The following is a 15,674-nucleotide window of genomic DNA, read 5'->3' on the forward strand; positions in this document are numbered from 1 at the left end:
AGTATATGTGTGTTTAAGTGCTCCAAATTATTCTTTGGGTGAATATTGTTTGAATTTGATAAAAATTGTTGATCGTTGTTGCATTTCATACTTAGTGATGCATTAGAATTAGATAATTATAGAAATTATTTTTAAAATCAATATCTTACTCTATGAGTCGAACATTCACTCCTATTCACCCCTTTTTTCTAGGTTACAAGAAAGTTTTTCTTGTGATTGACCTGTCTCCTCCTTCACTGGTCCATTGGGGTCTTGTTTATATTTATTGTTGTTAATTGAAATCTAGAGTATCGCATGTGCTAGTGACATTTTATTTAAGCTAGGTATGTAAAAGATTAACTATATAAATTTGTTAATTTATTAATTATATGTGTGTGGACTTGTGGGTTTATTTGTTTATGTAGATAAGGGAGCTGAGCTCCCAGTGATCACATTGTGTTGATTGAGGATGTTATGGGTAAGCTGAGCTCTCCAAGTAGCTATATATTGTGATTACAGGTCGGGTGAGTAAAAAACTTATTATTGGATAGTCCTAGATATGGCCCGACTCTGTCCAGTTAATTTCTTAAAATTGAGCTTGTGTATTGGCTTTAAAGTTGGGCTAATAAATAGTTAGGCTTATTAGGAACTTTGGGGGTATTTTGCTGACCCAAGTCCTAGTGTCGGACTAACCCATAATTTGAGTCGTGATAAATTTATTGTTAATTTTTTGCTACTTTAATTTATCACAACCTAAATGCTACTTTAAGCTCTTTATTATATAATTATCATTACATTAAATATACAATATAATCATAATTATATTATGACTTTAATTGCAATAAATATGACATAAATCATTAGCTTATAAGTGTTCCAGTAATGTTACATCAAATTAAAAAAGATAAAATGATTTAAACACTCTTACCATCTGCCTTTGTCACTTCTCCTTCTAATCCAATACAAGAACTCTTTATGATATCAAAATATAAACCCTAAAAGAAAGGGATAAGATTCTTTTTTTAAAATATAAAATATATAAAAATCAAAATATAATTATAAATATAAAGTAAATAAATAATCAATAAAATAATGTAAAATATAACAATAAAAACTAATAATAATAATTTGTAGACTTGCATATAAAAATTTATAGTCTCAAAGATTTAATAAGCTTTAATGTAATTGCATTGAAATTATTTTTAAAATGACAAAGTCAATATCAATTATATAAAAAAAAAAAATTCAATTTTATGTAATTTTTTTTACACTAAAGCAAGAACAGCTGGAGGATATGGTTGAAGCTAGGAGGACTATTAAAGCTGATCCACGAATATATAGTCAACGAGTACGTGTCTTCCTAAAATAATAAATTTATCATTAATGTCGACTAACAACCACACTAGTTTTAATAAATGTTTTCTTCTTTATTTTTTTTTTTAAATAAAATTTTTCTTTAAAATAAAAAAATAAAAAGACCCCACATTACATATTAATTTGGTCCATGCCCACATCAATATTTATATAAAGAGTCATGAGGAATGGGTGTTTGTGTTAAATTTATCTGCAGATATGGGATTTGCAATCTTATGGTCTCTGATTTCTAGACAATCAATGTGATTGTAATTGTCAGCATTCAAGAATTTCTGTTTCTTATTTTATAATTTGCCTTTCTGTTCTGTCTCATTTATCATTTTTTTTTTGTTTCTTCTTATTTTTATGATCTTATGGTCCCCAAAAACTATTACTCTTTCTATACTTCTATTTGTAACTTTTTTTTTTTAATTTTATTTAAAATTATCCATTATTTTAAAAAATATATAAAATATTAATATTTTTTACCAATTTTATTCTAATATCTACAAAATATAATAATTATTAAAACTCATTTTATCACTTCTATATCTCTCTTAATTATAAAGGGTGATTTAATCAAATGAAGTACAACATCCCGCCAATTTTATTTATTGCATTTAGATTTTTTTTTGGTTAAAAATTTATTAGTTATATTTACAAAATTAAAGATTATTAACTTTTTTTTAATTTTATCTTTTATTTTTATTAAATATAATAAATATTTATATAATTTTTTAGATGAGATAAAAAATAATTTAATTGATTATTTGTATATTTTTATAAAAAATATAATTATTCAATTATTTTTTTAAGTCTTATATAAAATTCAAATACGTAAGATAAATGTAAATAGAAAGAGTAAATTTTTTTTTTTCCTCTTTAGAGCCGATATTCACTTATTTGCAGCCCTTAAAATGGTGTCACGAAACATAATAGAAAAGTTGGGGAAGTTGGGTAAGTTAGGGAAGAGAGAGTTGCAAAAATATTGGTGGTGTGGTGGTTCTAATTTTTTAATTCATTTTCAAGTAAAAATAAAAAAAAATTATTTAACAAAAAAAATACTACAAATTAAAAGCACAAAGTCTTCATATAATTTTTAAATTATTTATTAGATAAATTCAATAAAATCTTATAAATTAAATATGTTAATAGCTATCTTAATGTGAGGAATACAATTTGAGTTCAAGAAGTATTTAAATTTGCTATCAATGCCTAATTGGTACGTGTTCCATTTTTCACTCTCTTGGCAAGTTTCTCCTTTCACTTGGCTTCATGGGGCTGTTATCCACCGGTTTTGGCCAACAGCGGCCCTTTGTCACCTTTGTTCTTGATTATTAGTCATTTTCTTCGTAAATAAAGGTAGTATTTTTGGATTCATATATATTTTTAATGGATTCATATATATGACTTTTACTTCAGTCTTCTGGGTAGGATTTTTGAACTTGAAAAAAGAGTTATCTCCATATTTTCTTGAAGATACTCACCTTAACTTATCTGATAAATAAGATAATTTTCAAGTAACTGTATCTAAAGTTCTTAAAGATTTTTATCTTAGCTTACTTGATGGATAAAATGATTTTCAAGCAATCATAAATATGAAGGTAAGCTTATGTAATGTCACTAATATATATATGGTGGACCGATTTATTTGAAGATCAATGCTATTCTTACCCATTTATAGCATCTGTGCATGTAAAGGTAGAAATAAAGAATCTACCTTTTTTATTCTCCAAAGCTTTGTCATTTTTTTCTTTTTCCAGCTTTGTTGATAAGTATTCATGTATAAATAGTTAGTGTTCTTCATTTTATGAATTTTATCAACTTTGATTATATGTCTTTCTACCTTAGAAACCAAAAAATGAATTGGCTCAACAACAAGCATGTTCTACTAAATAACAATTTTTAGCCACTATTTGACTCTATATCTTTCTACGAAGTCCAATATGTTAATTATCAAAATAATGTCAACTAAAAAAAATTGTCCTTTTTTCTGCACTACCAAATAAGAAGTAACAAAACACACAAAACTTTAATAAAAATAGAGGACAAATCCTTAAAAAATTTGAGACAACAAATATGAATATAACTTGAAAGAGAGTAAACCTGGTTATTATTAGTATAAAACCAAGCTAAACAAAAAAGAAAAAAAAAAAAAAGAGGGATTACAATTAACTAGAAAATAAGGTTTGAAATGAGTTTAAATTTGTAAAATACTATTTATATTAAGTTTGAGTTTTATGTATTGGGTGTCTATTACTTGAGTACGCTCATATCAATAATTAATTAAATATAAAATATATATTTTATAATATTTATAAAATTTTTTATAAGATTATTTAATTTTTGAATTACAAATTATTAATAAAAAATATATTTATTACTATCCCACATTGGTTTGGGATTGATTTTTGAGAACCTCTTGCATGCTTATGTCACGTCGAGATATTGCAAAACAAAAAATTACAAAATTCAATCAAACTTATCGTAATCGATTAGTTAACATGTTAGTTAATCGTATTCTAAAATATGAAAAAAAAAATCATTGGCTTTTGTAGTATGAGTCTAACTAGGAGGTCTTCCCATTGAATTATATTACATGAACACATTGGATATGTTAAGTCCATATGATGAAATGAATAAGGGGTAAATATAATACGCGGCCATTTAATTTTATGAGTATTTTCATAAAACTCATTAAATTTTAAATTGATTTCATAAAAGTTACTGTGACTAGAAATTAAGAATTTCATATTAACTTGTTCACCTGTCAACTAGAAGTGAGTAGATTTCGGTTCAAACAAAAAAATCAAACCAAACCAAATCAATTCGATTCAATCGGTTTGATTTTAAAATTTAATCGGTTTGGTTCAATTTTATATTATAAAATTTCGATTATTTCAGTTCGGTTCTGTTTTGAAGAGAAAAAAATTGGTTAAACCGAACAGAACCGAATAGTAATTTTATATATTCAAATCAAATTAAATCGAATCGAGTCAATTTTTGAATTGATTTATTTTTATGGGGAATTTATGAATTATATTTAATTATATATATATATATTGTTTAATTTCATTGATTAATGATTATTAGATTCAAACCAAAGTCAAAATTAGACCAAATAACTTGAAAATCAAGTCTAAATTAAAAAATCAATCAAAAATCAAAACCGATCGTTTTGAACCAAACCGAACTGAAATAGAGCGGTTTAGATTGATTCGATTTTTCATCAATTTCTGTTCGGTTCGATTTCTAAAATATGTAATTCGATTTTCATAATTTAATTGGGTTCGATTCGGTTCGAACCGAATGCTCACCCCTACTGTCAACTATTTTACAAATGAAATTACCTTATTTTATTAGTTACTTAAAAAAAAAAAAATATAAAACATAAAATGCATCTATCTACCATTCCTCGCTTTCAAACCTCTCCATTTTCTTTGTTTTTTTTCCACCAGTAATCACTAATTAGGTAATTCTATTTGTTAAATAATAGATAAGTCAGCAAATTAACCTGAAAACTTTGAATTTTCAATCATAGTGACTTTAAAATTCAGTGAGTTTTATGAAAAAAAATTAAAATTTAATAACTTTTATGAAAACACTTATAAAGTTGAGTGAGCATATGATAATTACCCAAAGAATAAGGGATGCTGGGCCATTTAGCTACATTCATTTCATGCCACTCATAGTTAAAGAAATAAGGACCATGCAGTCAGAAATTCATGCAAACACAAAGGGATTCAACAAGAAAGTGGTTTCCATCTAATCCATTATTAGAGTCAAATAAAGACAGAGGAAGGAATAACAAGAGGATAGCCCTTCAGATCGTTTGCACTCTTATGCTCCTTAACTTCAGGAAACCCGTTAATCTCATTGGGAGGATAGGTATGACTATACGGTATCCTCTTATCAAAGGTATCCCTCTCCCAACATGCTTAATACCCTATACGGCAGGAGGGAGCTTGCTTATAGAAAGAAGATAGGCCGGTTAATCAAAAAAAATAAAGGAAGGCGCAATAGGCTCTCTGTTAAGGTAATGTTATTTATAAGACCTTGCGGCACTCTTCTCCTCTTGAGCTAACTTTTAAGGTGAGTTAGGTGCAGTTCATTTTCTTAAAATAGTATCAGAGTCTCCTCAATCAATATTAAGCATTCTATAAGTGTTTCATGCTCCAAGTATTTAGTTTTTGGTATAAGAAGGTGTGTGAATATCTCACATTAGTTTGAAATAGAGGTAATAGACTAGTTATAAGTCCTTAAGCACTCATTCTCCTGAGTTAACTTTTTGGGGTGAGTTAGTTCATGCCATTTTTTAAAAAATATTTTATATAAATTATTAATTACAAAATATAAAATTAAACAAAAATTCATATAATATTTAAATAATAATAATAAAATTTGAAATAAATACAAATAATTTATGATAAATTTTAATTAAATTTGATGAAATTTAAATATTAAAATTATTAATAAACTTAAATTTAAATAGAGAAATTTTTATTTTTATGATTACTCTATTCATTACTATCTTTTCTAAAAGTTGTACACATTAAGTTGGATATCTTATAAAATACAGACCAAGTTGGGACTATAAGTTGTACATGGCTAAAATTGAAAATTTTAACAAAATTTTGAAACCATCAATGATCAATAGTTGTGGTTTGCATAAAAATAATAATAATAATAATTGTGGTTTGCATTACTTATGTGTATGGGCACACTAAGATGATGATGATGAGGAGAGAAGAACCCCAATTTTCACGTCTTCGAGTGAGGAGTTGGTTGCTCCTAATACTAATAGTACCCATACTTTTTGATTAATAAGATAGTGGCCATGTGTGGCCTCTCATCCACCAGTTACTCCTGAGATGTGATTGCTGACCCACTTTAATCCCAATCCTATTTTCAACTTGAGAAAAAAAAAAAATTAAGTACTAGATTCGCTTATTATTTGGTTTTCACTTTTAAAAAATTTTTTATTTATCAATTATAAGTGTCCTAATCAACTATATTTGCATTTCAATTGATTTCTATTTTTAAGTGAATCCTATGTTATATTAATTATGTGTACTCAAAATTTATATTTTAAGAATTTTAAATAAATGTAAAGATAATTTTTTTTAATCGTAAAAAATAAGAGTTTTCAGGATATAATAGTTATAGTCATATCCTCCTTAGACCTGAGATCACCGATTAATATCCTTGATGTAATCAAATTTTATAAAAAGAAATCTATTAGCAAACTCGAGATGACACCGCATTTCATTACGCTTCTAAACAGAAATAATATTTAATCATCATGTTGGTACAGAGAGTGAAATCAAAGTGAGATAAGACTATCTCACTAAGTTAACTACTAAACTATCATATTCAATGATAAATTGATCACTCATTTATTAAAAAATATTATACTTTTTTATATATACACACATTTAGATGTAAATTTACTGTATCTATGTTAAAACTAAAGTTTAGGATAATTCAATGAAAGGTATTAATTGGATAAAGATGTACTGTTATACCAAGAGATGAATGACATTTAATGAAAATATTTTTCATTCAAACATTAAAAAAATATAAAAAATATTTTCAGAAAAATATTTCCTGCAAAATAAATAAATTTAAGAGTGATTTTATTTTATATACATATATATTTTTTTTTAAAAAAAAGAAATGATGATATTTATATAAAGAAAATAATAATAAGTGAAATATTTGCCACCCAATTCTTACCACAGAAATTGAAATCACCTTGCCTCAGGCAAAATATGTATTGGTCCCATATGTCCCAAAAGGTTAACAACCAAAATTTGGTAGCAAACCATCATGAATATGATAGAGGACCATGATGATCCCATTCCAACGATTACTCTTTGTTTGAATGTTAATTGTGCAAGAGAAATAAAGAAAATTTAATAAGAAAAATAAAGAAAATTTAATATTACAAAATTCCAAAAATCCCGTCCACCCTCCATTCCAATCCAACGCTCACGATCATTCCACAACCCTCTCCATTGGATACAAACAAAATTTCTCTCTTCTCCTCCACGACCTCCTGCTTCTCTTCCTCTTCGTCTTCTCTTTCATTAGTCATTACCCGCCTTACATGGCACTCACTATACTACAACTACCATACCCCAACAACCAGCGTATCTTTCCTCTCTCTCTTTCTCTCTTTCTCTCTCTCTCTCTCTCTCATAACTCTTCCTCCTCTAGAAAAACGCGTTCTTCGGTTTCGCTTCTTGTTTTTACGTTTCTCATTGTAGACTCTCTTTTTCTATTTCTTTTTCTCTTTCTAACGGAGTTTGAGGCAATGTGAGCTTGTAGAATCCCAGAAATGCGTTCTTGTTTCTGTTATTTTGGAATGTGTTTTCTTAGGGAATGATTTGAAGCTGTTTCTATTGATCTGTTCCCAGAGATTGAGCTTCTGTTTCAATTTTTCAGTGCTAGGGTATTTTTTGATAGGAAACTGTGCACATTTTGGTTTTGTCTTGTTTGGCTTTTCAAGCTGGTCATGCGAGCTTCAGATTTTTTTCAATTGATTGTTTAATGGTGTTTGAATAATGCCTAGCATTAGAGCTCCGGCTACCAAGAGAACCACAACCCTCACGGTTAGTCCTTTGTATACCTTTAATTGGACTTTCTTATAGTAAACTATTTTGGGTTTAAGTTTCTGTTATCTTTTACTTGCAGGTTGCTGTCAAGTGCAGACCTTTAACGGAGAAAGAACGTGGTCGCGACATTGTCCGTGTTAATGACAATAAGGTGTGATTTTTAATTATTTTTTTTTTCATTTGATTTTGATTTTTATGTGGAATGTTTGAATTTTGGTAGGAGGTGATTATTCTGGATCCTGACCTGTCAAAGGACTACCTTGATCGCATACAGAATCGAACCAAGGAGAAGAAATATTGTTTCGATCACGCCTTTGGTCCTCATTGTACAAATTTGGTATACACTGTTTGTTCATTTGATGGGAAATTTTGTCATTGGATGTTCTTGAATTTTGTAGATCATATAAAATGAAAATTTTTGTTATTTTTAGTTAAAAGCAAAAAATCAAAAAAAATGTTTGACAGTCGATCTTGATGTTGTTCTGGGGTTATTTGTTTAACTGTGCTTTGTGTGTTCAGGATGTATACAAGAGAGGTATATCTTCTATAGTCTCTGGGGTTGTTCAAGGTCTAAATGCTACCATCTTTGCCTATGGTTCAACCGGAAGGTATTGAAAGAGACATGCCTACTAATCATTACAGCTTGTGCCTTAAGATGTTTGTTGAAGTTTTGAAATCTTTGTTGCTGTGTCCTTCATCTTCTCAAATAAGGGGGAAAAAAATTGATATATCCGATTCTTCGGCAAATCATCAAAGTGGGAGTGTGGGACAAGTATTTAGTTGTGGTCAATGTCTGGCGTTGTAAATGATGAAATGCCTTCATTTCACATTCTTTTGTGATATACCGTTGCCTGTTCCTTCTATTTTTAACTTGCTTCTTCATTTAAAAAATTATATGCAATCTAATTCTTCTTCCACTTCTTCTTCCAATTTTTCAGTGGTAAAACGTATACAATGGTTGGGACCCAAGAAGATCCCGGACTTATGGTTCTCAGTTTGCATACAATTTTTGCTCTTATAAAAAAGGATAAGAGCTCTGATGAATTTGAAGTCTCTTGTTCCTACCTTGAAGTCTACAATGAGGTAGGTTGTCTTTTTCAAATTGTAAAGTCTACAGAAACTTATCCGTTATCTGATTCTTTGTTATCCACTCATTAACTTTTGATTTTTAAATTTAGGTTATATATGATTTACTTGAGAAATCATCAGGTCATTTGGAACTCCGAGAGGATCCACAGCAAGGAATAATGATTGTTGGGCTGAGGTGTATCAAGGTTCATTCTCTTCTTTCTTGTTCAATTGGAGCCATTGGTTTCATCGTATGTCAAGTGAATGTTGTTTGTCATGAAAAGTTCAAACTATTTAAAATGTACTATGTATAGCGTAGCCAGTCAATTGCAACATTACTTTTTTGCAATTATTGGGTGGTTTTTGTCTGCTTTAGATTACAACTAATATAGTTGTTATTAAATTTGCATGCTTATTTGTATGATTTTATTTTTTGAGAGTTAAAATATGTGAATGATTCAAATTATATACAAAATCAAAATCAGATAAACTCACATTGAAATTGCATTTTCAAATGTTAAAATCAATCTATTATTTTAAATAGTTACAATTTTGCCTTTTTGAGTGTTTGCTGCATCACCTTTTTCATACTGGAAAGCTGTTGCTGCTTTCAGTTTGTGATCATTTTGTCCTTCAACCTCTTCTTATTTCGTTCAAGTTTCAAGTTTTAGGTGAACAAATATTTAGTTAAATGCTATTAGATTGTCTGTAACTACTAATTTGCCACAAATTGTGATCATATGTGTATGCAAATATATTATGATGGATATGATCTAGTGTTTCATGTATTATTGTTAAAAATATATGTTGCAATTACTGTTAATATTTTGCTATATTTGTTACTTACGACTTTCAAAATTTATACTTTGAATTGAAATATAAAGTTTACAACAAATATTAAATTGTCGAATTCTTATATGATTGAAGTTATTCTCATATTAATGACTATTTATGAGGATATGTTATTTTTAGAGGTATAATCGTTTGAATTTTAAGCTTTACAATGTCTTAAAAAGCTTATATATGACCTTTTTATGTGTACCATATGTTTTCTAAAACTATTTTATATGGTTTGGAAAATTTTTATGGCTTTAATGCTCAATTTTGGGGACCCTTTGTCAACTCTAAGTTAAAACCTCACCTATTGGCTGAGCTGCTGAGGTTGGAGGAGGAAGTGCTAATGATGGAATACTTGGTTTCTTTTGCTAGAATTGTTATTTTCATGTTTAGGGGATAGGCTCATGGACCGGTCAAGCTTTAATGAATTTTCACCTTATGGGCTTTCTAATTGATTTACCGGTGTTTCAGGATATCATTTTGATTGCTCATTATTTACTGGATGAATTAGAGGATTTGTGCCTTTAATAAGAATCAATTTATAATGATAACATTTTTTTCTCTTAGAGGATTAAAATGATCAATGTCACTGGGCCACTCAGCAATTCAACAACTGGAGAATGGATGTTTGATCAAAAGTCAACACATTCTGTTATGCCTTGTTGTAATTATAGCAGCAGTTAATTTAAGCATTTTTTTTTCATAATCTGGTTAAAAGTCAATGGCTTCTAAAAATATTTTGAAATAGAACTGTATCGAAGGCTCTGCAATATGCATAGAGAATAAGTCTCTTAGCTGCATGTTTAGTGACATCAAATGATGTTTTTGGATTTTATTTTTTTGTATGTTGCAGTTTGCAGAGTACCATGTACTAGATCTTATAGTCACATATTGGTTTAACTGCTTGTGCATCACTCTAGTGTGTTATATATTTTTTTTTAAAACAAAAATAGTGGTGTTTTATTGTTTACATTAAAAAGTTTATTACTTTTGTGCTTCTTGGCCTTGGATATTTCCATATGTGCAGTAGGGTCAGATGCTTATCAGTCCATGACGTTTTCTGTTATCTCAGGTTCATTCAGCTGATAAGATTCTTGAATTATTGAACTTAGGAAATAGTAGACGGAAAACAGAGAGTACAGAGGCTAATGCAACATCGTCTCGGTTTGTAATTATCCTTTTTCAATCATGTGTTTGTTCTCAAATTAACGCTCTGATTCCATTGCATATGAACATTAAAGCCTTTTAACGAGTATATTCTATTAAGATACATCATCATCAAATGTTTGGTATTCCAACCTCTTATTTCTTTGTAACTGTATTATAAAGAGTAATCATTAAAAGGGACTAAGGTTTTCAATTTAATGATTGAAAATCAGAAAAATGCGTCATTACATTGTGAGAGGAAAAGTTGCTCAACAGCTGTATTGGAAACTTATTTTACATTAGCCTTTTCTTTGTTTTCTTTGCCATGTAATGAAATTATATCTCATTTAACCAGATCGCATGCTGTTTTAGAGATAACTGTGAAAAGAAAGCAGAGAAACAAGTATCAAAATCAAGTCATGCGAGGCAAACTTGCACTTGTGGATCTTGCTGGCAGTGAAAGAGCTTCTGAGACAAATAGTGGAGGACAAAAGCTAAGGGATGGTGCTAATATTAACCGTTCCCTTCTTGCTTTAGCAAACTGCATTAATGCCTTGGGGAAACAGCAAAAGAAGGGTCTTGCTTATGTCCCTTATCGCAATAGGTATCTTTTGTTACATTTTAATTATTATTTTTTTTTTCTGAAAGGCGCCATAAAAGTTGATATAGCCTGGGTCCTAGTGGAGCTAATGTCAGTATTTTACAGCAAACTAACACGTATACTTAAAGATGGTCTGAGTGGCAATTCTCAGACTGTCATGGTAGCTACGATATCCCCTGCAGACAATCAGTATCATCATACCATAAATACCTTGAAGTATGCTGACCGAGCAAAGGAAATAAAGACACATATTCAGGTGAGATTATGTTTATCCAGGAAAGTATTTAATTAGAATGTTGAGATCACATAGATCTGATGGAAGGCTATTTGTTTTCTTTATGTGAATCAAGTAATCAACCACACTGGCCTTTGTATGAACGTAGTTCCTTTCAAAGATAATATGCATATTTTATCCTTTTCTCATGTGCTTCATGTTGGATCATCCTGTGTTTTTTGCAAGTTCTTCATTCTTCTGGTAGTCAGCTGATGAGATTTCCAAATTTAAGATTACAGTGTTGGAGCTCTGTTGCTAAGTGGGAACATGGTTATTCTTAATTGAATATGCATAATTCAATTGCATTTTTCCTCATTATCTTCTTTTTTTTCCATTTCTTCACTTTCTATTTCCTCATGCACCACTGGGTTGGCTGGCACCATCTCTCACAGAAATTTGAAAATTTCTTTATTATTTTCCTCAGAAAAATATTGGCATGATCGATACCCATGTGTCAGATTACCAGAGGATGATTGACAGTCTTCAGGTAAGCTGTTGCATGTATTTTATTTGTGTTATTCAGTTGGCAGTTAATTTGGATCAGAATGTAACAGACTTGATTGTACAGACTGAGGTTTGCCGTTTAAGAAAAGAACTGGCTGAAAAGGAATCCCAACTAAGTGTCAAACCTGCCGAAAAAGCTGTAGATGATGAGCTTTCATGGTTGGACATTTTAAGTCGTGAAACCAGTGAAAATGTTCAGGAACGTATAAACTTACAGAAGGCATTATTTGAACTTGAGGAGACTAATCTACGTAACCGCATTGAACTCCAACATCTTGATGATGCAATAGCAAAACAGCAGGTTAGATGTTGCCAGCATTGTTCAATCACATGGCTATATCTAGGACAGTGAACACAAGGATTAGTAAGACAGTGAACACAAGGATTAGTGATTCAATTTACTTGGAATTTAGATATTTTCCAAATATGTTCATTTGGTAGTTTTTCCAATATGTTGTATGGTTATAATAGCTAGGCAGCCTGGAACATAGATTACTAATCGTACTTTAAAGTTTAAACGGAATTGGAGAATATTAAATATATGTTTCTCCTTCCTTTTGAGGGATGTGGTTCATAGGTAAGAAATATGGGAATGAAACTTGTGGATAATTCATGAGTTGTTTAAGTAGTATATATTCTATGTCTCTGGCAGTCAAGAATGAACAATTGTAGAGGGTTTCTTTAATTTGTAATTCATTCCAATAATGAAATAATTTTGTCTAACTTTTTGTTTCCCTCTTAGGCTATTGAAAGGGAAGGAGCAGTTGTAGAGACTTTGAGAGCAAGGCAACAAGTCATTCTTGATAACATTCGTGACAATGATGAGGTTGGCATCAATTACCAAAAGGTGAAGTCTTTGCTTGTGCTGGGCTCATAGGACCCAAACTTTGTTGGTCCTTGATCAACCCAAATTTTGTTGGTCCTTGATCATTGTCATCAACTTTATTTCTTTATAGGAAATTGAAGAAAATGAGAAGCATAGATGCCAACTCCAAGATATGATTGAGAAAGCCATTAGTAAGGATGGAAATAAAACCTACTTGCGGATTCTTAGTCAATACAGGCTTCTGGTGAGTAAATGCTAATGCAGGAATCAATTTGCATGGAATTGAGTGATGTGAAAATTGGATTTGTTAGTTGTATCAGTCACAATATAACATAGACTGGTGTAGGTTGCAAATATATCATTAGTAAGTAATTGCTACCTAATTATAGTCTAGGGAAATGATTATGTAAATGGTCTAGATGTTATTAATATTTGAACAAAGCACGCATAAGTGTATGCTCACTTTTGTCTAGACATTTTTCTTATTCTAATGTTGGTTTTCCGCTGAACAATGACTTTGAACTGTCATGGTTAACATTGTGCTTTGGCCATTTGAGCATTTTAACTGGAGGGGTATCATGAATCATCTTATATATGCTATGACAATGGTTTTGTAAAATTACTGTTAGTTAACAATTGCTTCAATATAGGGAATGGCTAATACTGAGCTTCAGTTTGAAATGGCAATGAGAGATCAAATCATCCACAACCAACGAGAAGCACAAAGAAACCTGTGGAACTTGCTCATGGGATTAGGACTTGAAGAGAAACATTTGTTGGACTTTGCAGTTAAACATGGAATAATAATTGAAGATTGGATGATGATGCCCCATCTTGGGATTTCAGATAAGAAGCAATCCTCAGTTTCTGCTTTTGGCAGATATGTTCCAATGGGATATAGTCAGTGCTCTAGTCAATCATTTTCTGGATCTTGCATCTTCCAACACTATCAAGATTTTGGTTCAAGATCATTTTCCAGGGGGCCTTGGGATGCCAGTGGTACTTTTTGCAGGGAAGAGCACCATAGTTCCTATTACATGCTGTCTAATGATCTATCCCCTCCTGCATATCTGAGGCTGAGGAAGAGTGCTAACCATTGGATTGGTGGTGCCCCAGATTCCTGGTTTGGCACACCTGCTAAGCGTCCTCAAAATTTGCGCAGTTCATGCCCAGAGCTGAGAAATTGGACTTCCCCTTGTTGCGAAGGCTTCCCATCAGGTTCATCTCTCAGTGCTGATTTAAGCTATCAGCATAAGGTATGGATACAATCATTATGCTAGTGTCTGTGTGTGTATTCTCCTTCTCCTTCTCTCCCCCTCCCCTTTTAAATTGCTCCCATCCCAGACATAGTTCAACAGCTAAATTATTTGTAACTAATTAATTTAGGCTGAGTGAGATTATTATCCATCTTTGGTTCTTGCTCATTTATGCATCTTTTCTAGCAGATCCAATCTTAGGAACCATATCATGACAAATTTTAGCTGTTTTTGAAGTTTTTATCATTTGATCTGTGTTAGCCTTCTCATACAGGAAACATGGAACAATGCTTCAAGGCAACATCTATATAAGAGTCCTAATGCTGGAATGAGTGGCGGCCAAACAATGATGGGTAATGGTGGAACAGCTCGAGGTTCCTCGGCACAGCTCTCAGGTCTGCACAGCTCAAACCATATTTTTCAGCACACTGAACCCTCTAGTGGCCCAAATATATCACATGTTCCTTCATTTGCTACTGCGGGAACAAATCTCTTTTGTAACCCCTAGTTCTGACACCAAAATTCACCCCTTAAATTTTGTATAGATGTCTTGCTTTTTCAGTATCCTTTGTATGCTATTCTTTTGATTTTTGCCCCCATCAGTTGTACATATCAAGAGTAGCATAGGATAGGAGTATTGTCAATGTAGAGCAGGTGGCAGTTGATTCTTTTGCTTCCCTTTTCAGAGGAAGGATAAAGGTTTAGTTTGTAATTAGTAATTAGTTGGATATACCCTTACATGCGAAGTTGCTAGCATGTTGAATGTAGTAGTCATTAGGGGTGTAAAATTTCGGTTCAGGGTTTGCTGAAATTTCAGTACGGATTTGATTTGATTTTTTATTGTTTTAATTCTGATTCGGTATGATAATTAATTTTTCGATTCTCAATTCTTGAAATAATTTTATACAATTATAATATAGTAATATAATTATATCATATAATCTTTAACTATAATGTATATGTATAATTTAGGATTAAATATATTATATAATATAATAGTACAATTATATTATATAATACAATTTTTAGTTATTTATTAATTATGTAATTTTTAAGTATAAAATATAAATATAATTATAAATTAAGCATGCATATAATATAATAATACACATAATTAAAAATTAAAAAGTAATCTAATATATTTATAATTAAAATTATTAAAATTATTAAGAAAATGTAGAGAAATGAATATAATATTAGTTTGTTAAAATTA

General features: G+C 30.4%; 1 protein-coding gene across 2 annotated transcripts; it reads left to right on the forward strand.

The window, feature by feature from the left end:
- The first annotated feature begins 7,375 nt into the window (after positions 1-7,375).
- On the forward strand, positions 7,376-15,348 carry LOC110646192 (kinesin-like protein KIN-8B). Of its 2 annotated transcripts, XM_021799571.2 has the most exons (15): positions 7,380-7,946; positions 8,029-8,100; positions 8,170-8,286; positions 8,469-8,557; positions 8,888-9,032; positions 9,128-9,223; positions 10,927-11,018; positions 11,356-11,604; positions 11,707-11,857; positions 12,300-12,362; positions 12,444-12,680; positions 13,122-13,226; positions 13,336-13,449; positions 13,856-14,461; positions 14,736-15,348. In XM_021799571.2, the coding sequence occupies exons 1-15, from the start codon at positions 7,899-7,901 to the stop codon at positions 14,967-14,969; spliced, it is 2,418 nt and encodes an 805-aa protein (XP_021655263.1). In that variant the 5' UTR covers positions 7,380-7,898; the 3' UTR covers positions 14,970-15,348. The 2 variants fall into 2 exon arrangements, with proteins under 2 accessions (XP_058010379.1, XP_021655263.1); XM_058154396.1 differs by lacking the exon at positions 12,444-12,680 and having other exon boundaries at positions 7,376-7,946.
- The last annotated feature ends 326 nt before the right edge of the window (positions 15,349-15,674 follow it).

This window comes from Hevea brasiliensis, chromosome 10, assembly GCF_030052815.1.
Source record: "Hevea brasiliensis isolate MT/VB/25A 57/8 chromosome 10, ASM3005281v1, whole genome shotgun sequence".
NCBI lineage: Eukaryota > Viridiplantae > Streptophyta > Magnoliopsida > Malpighiales > Euphorbiaceae > Hevea > Hevea brasiliensis.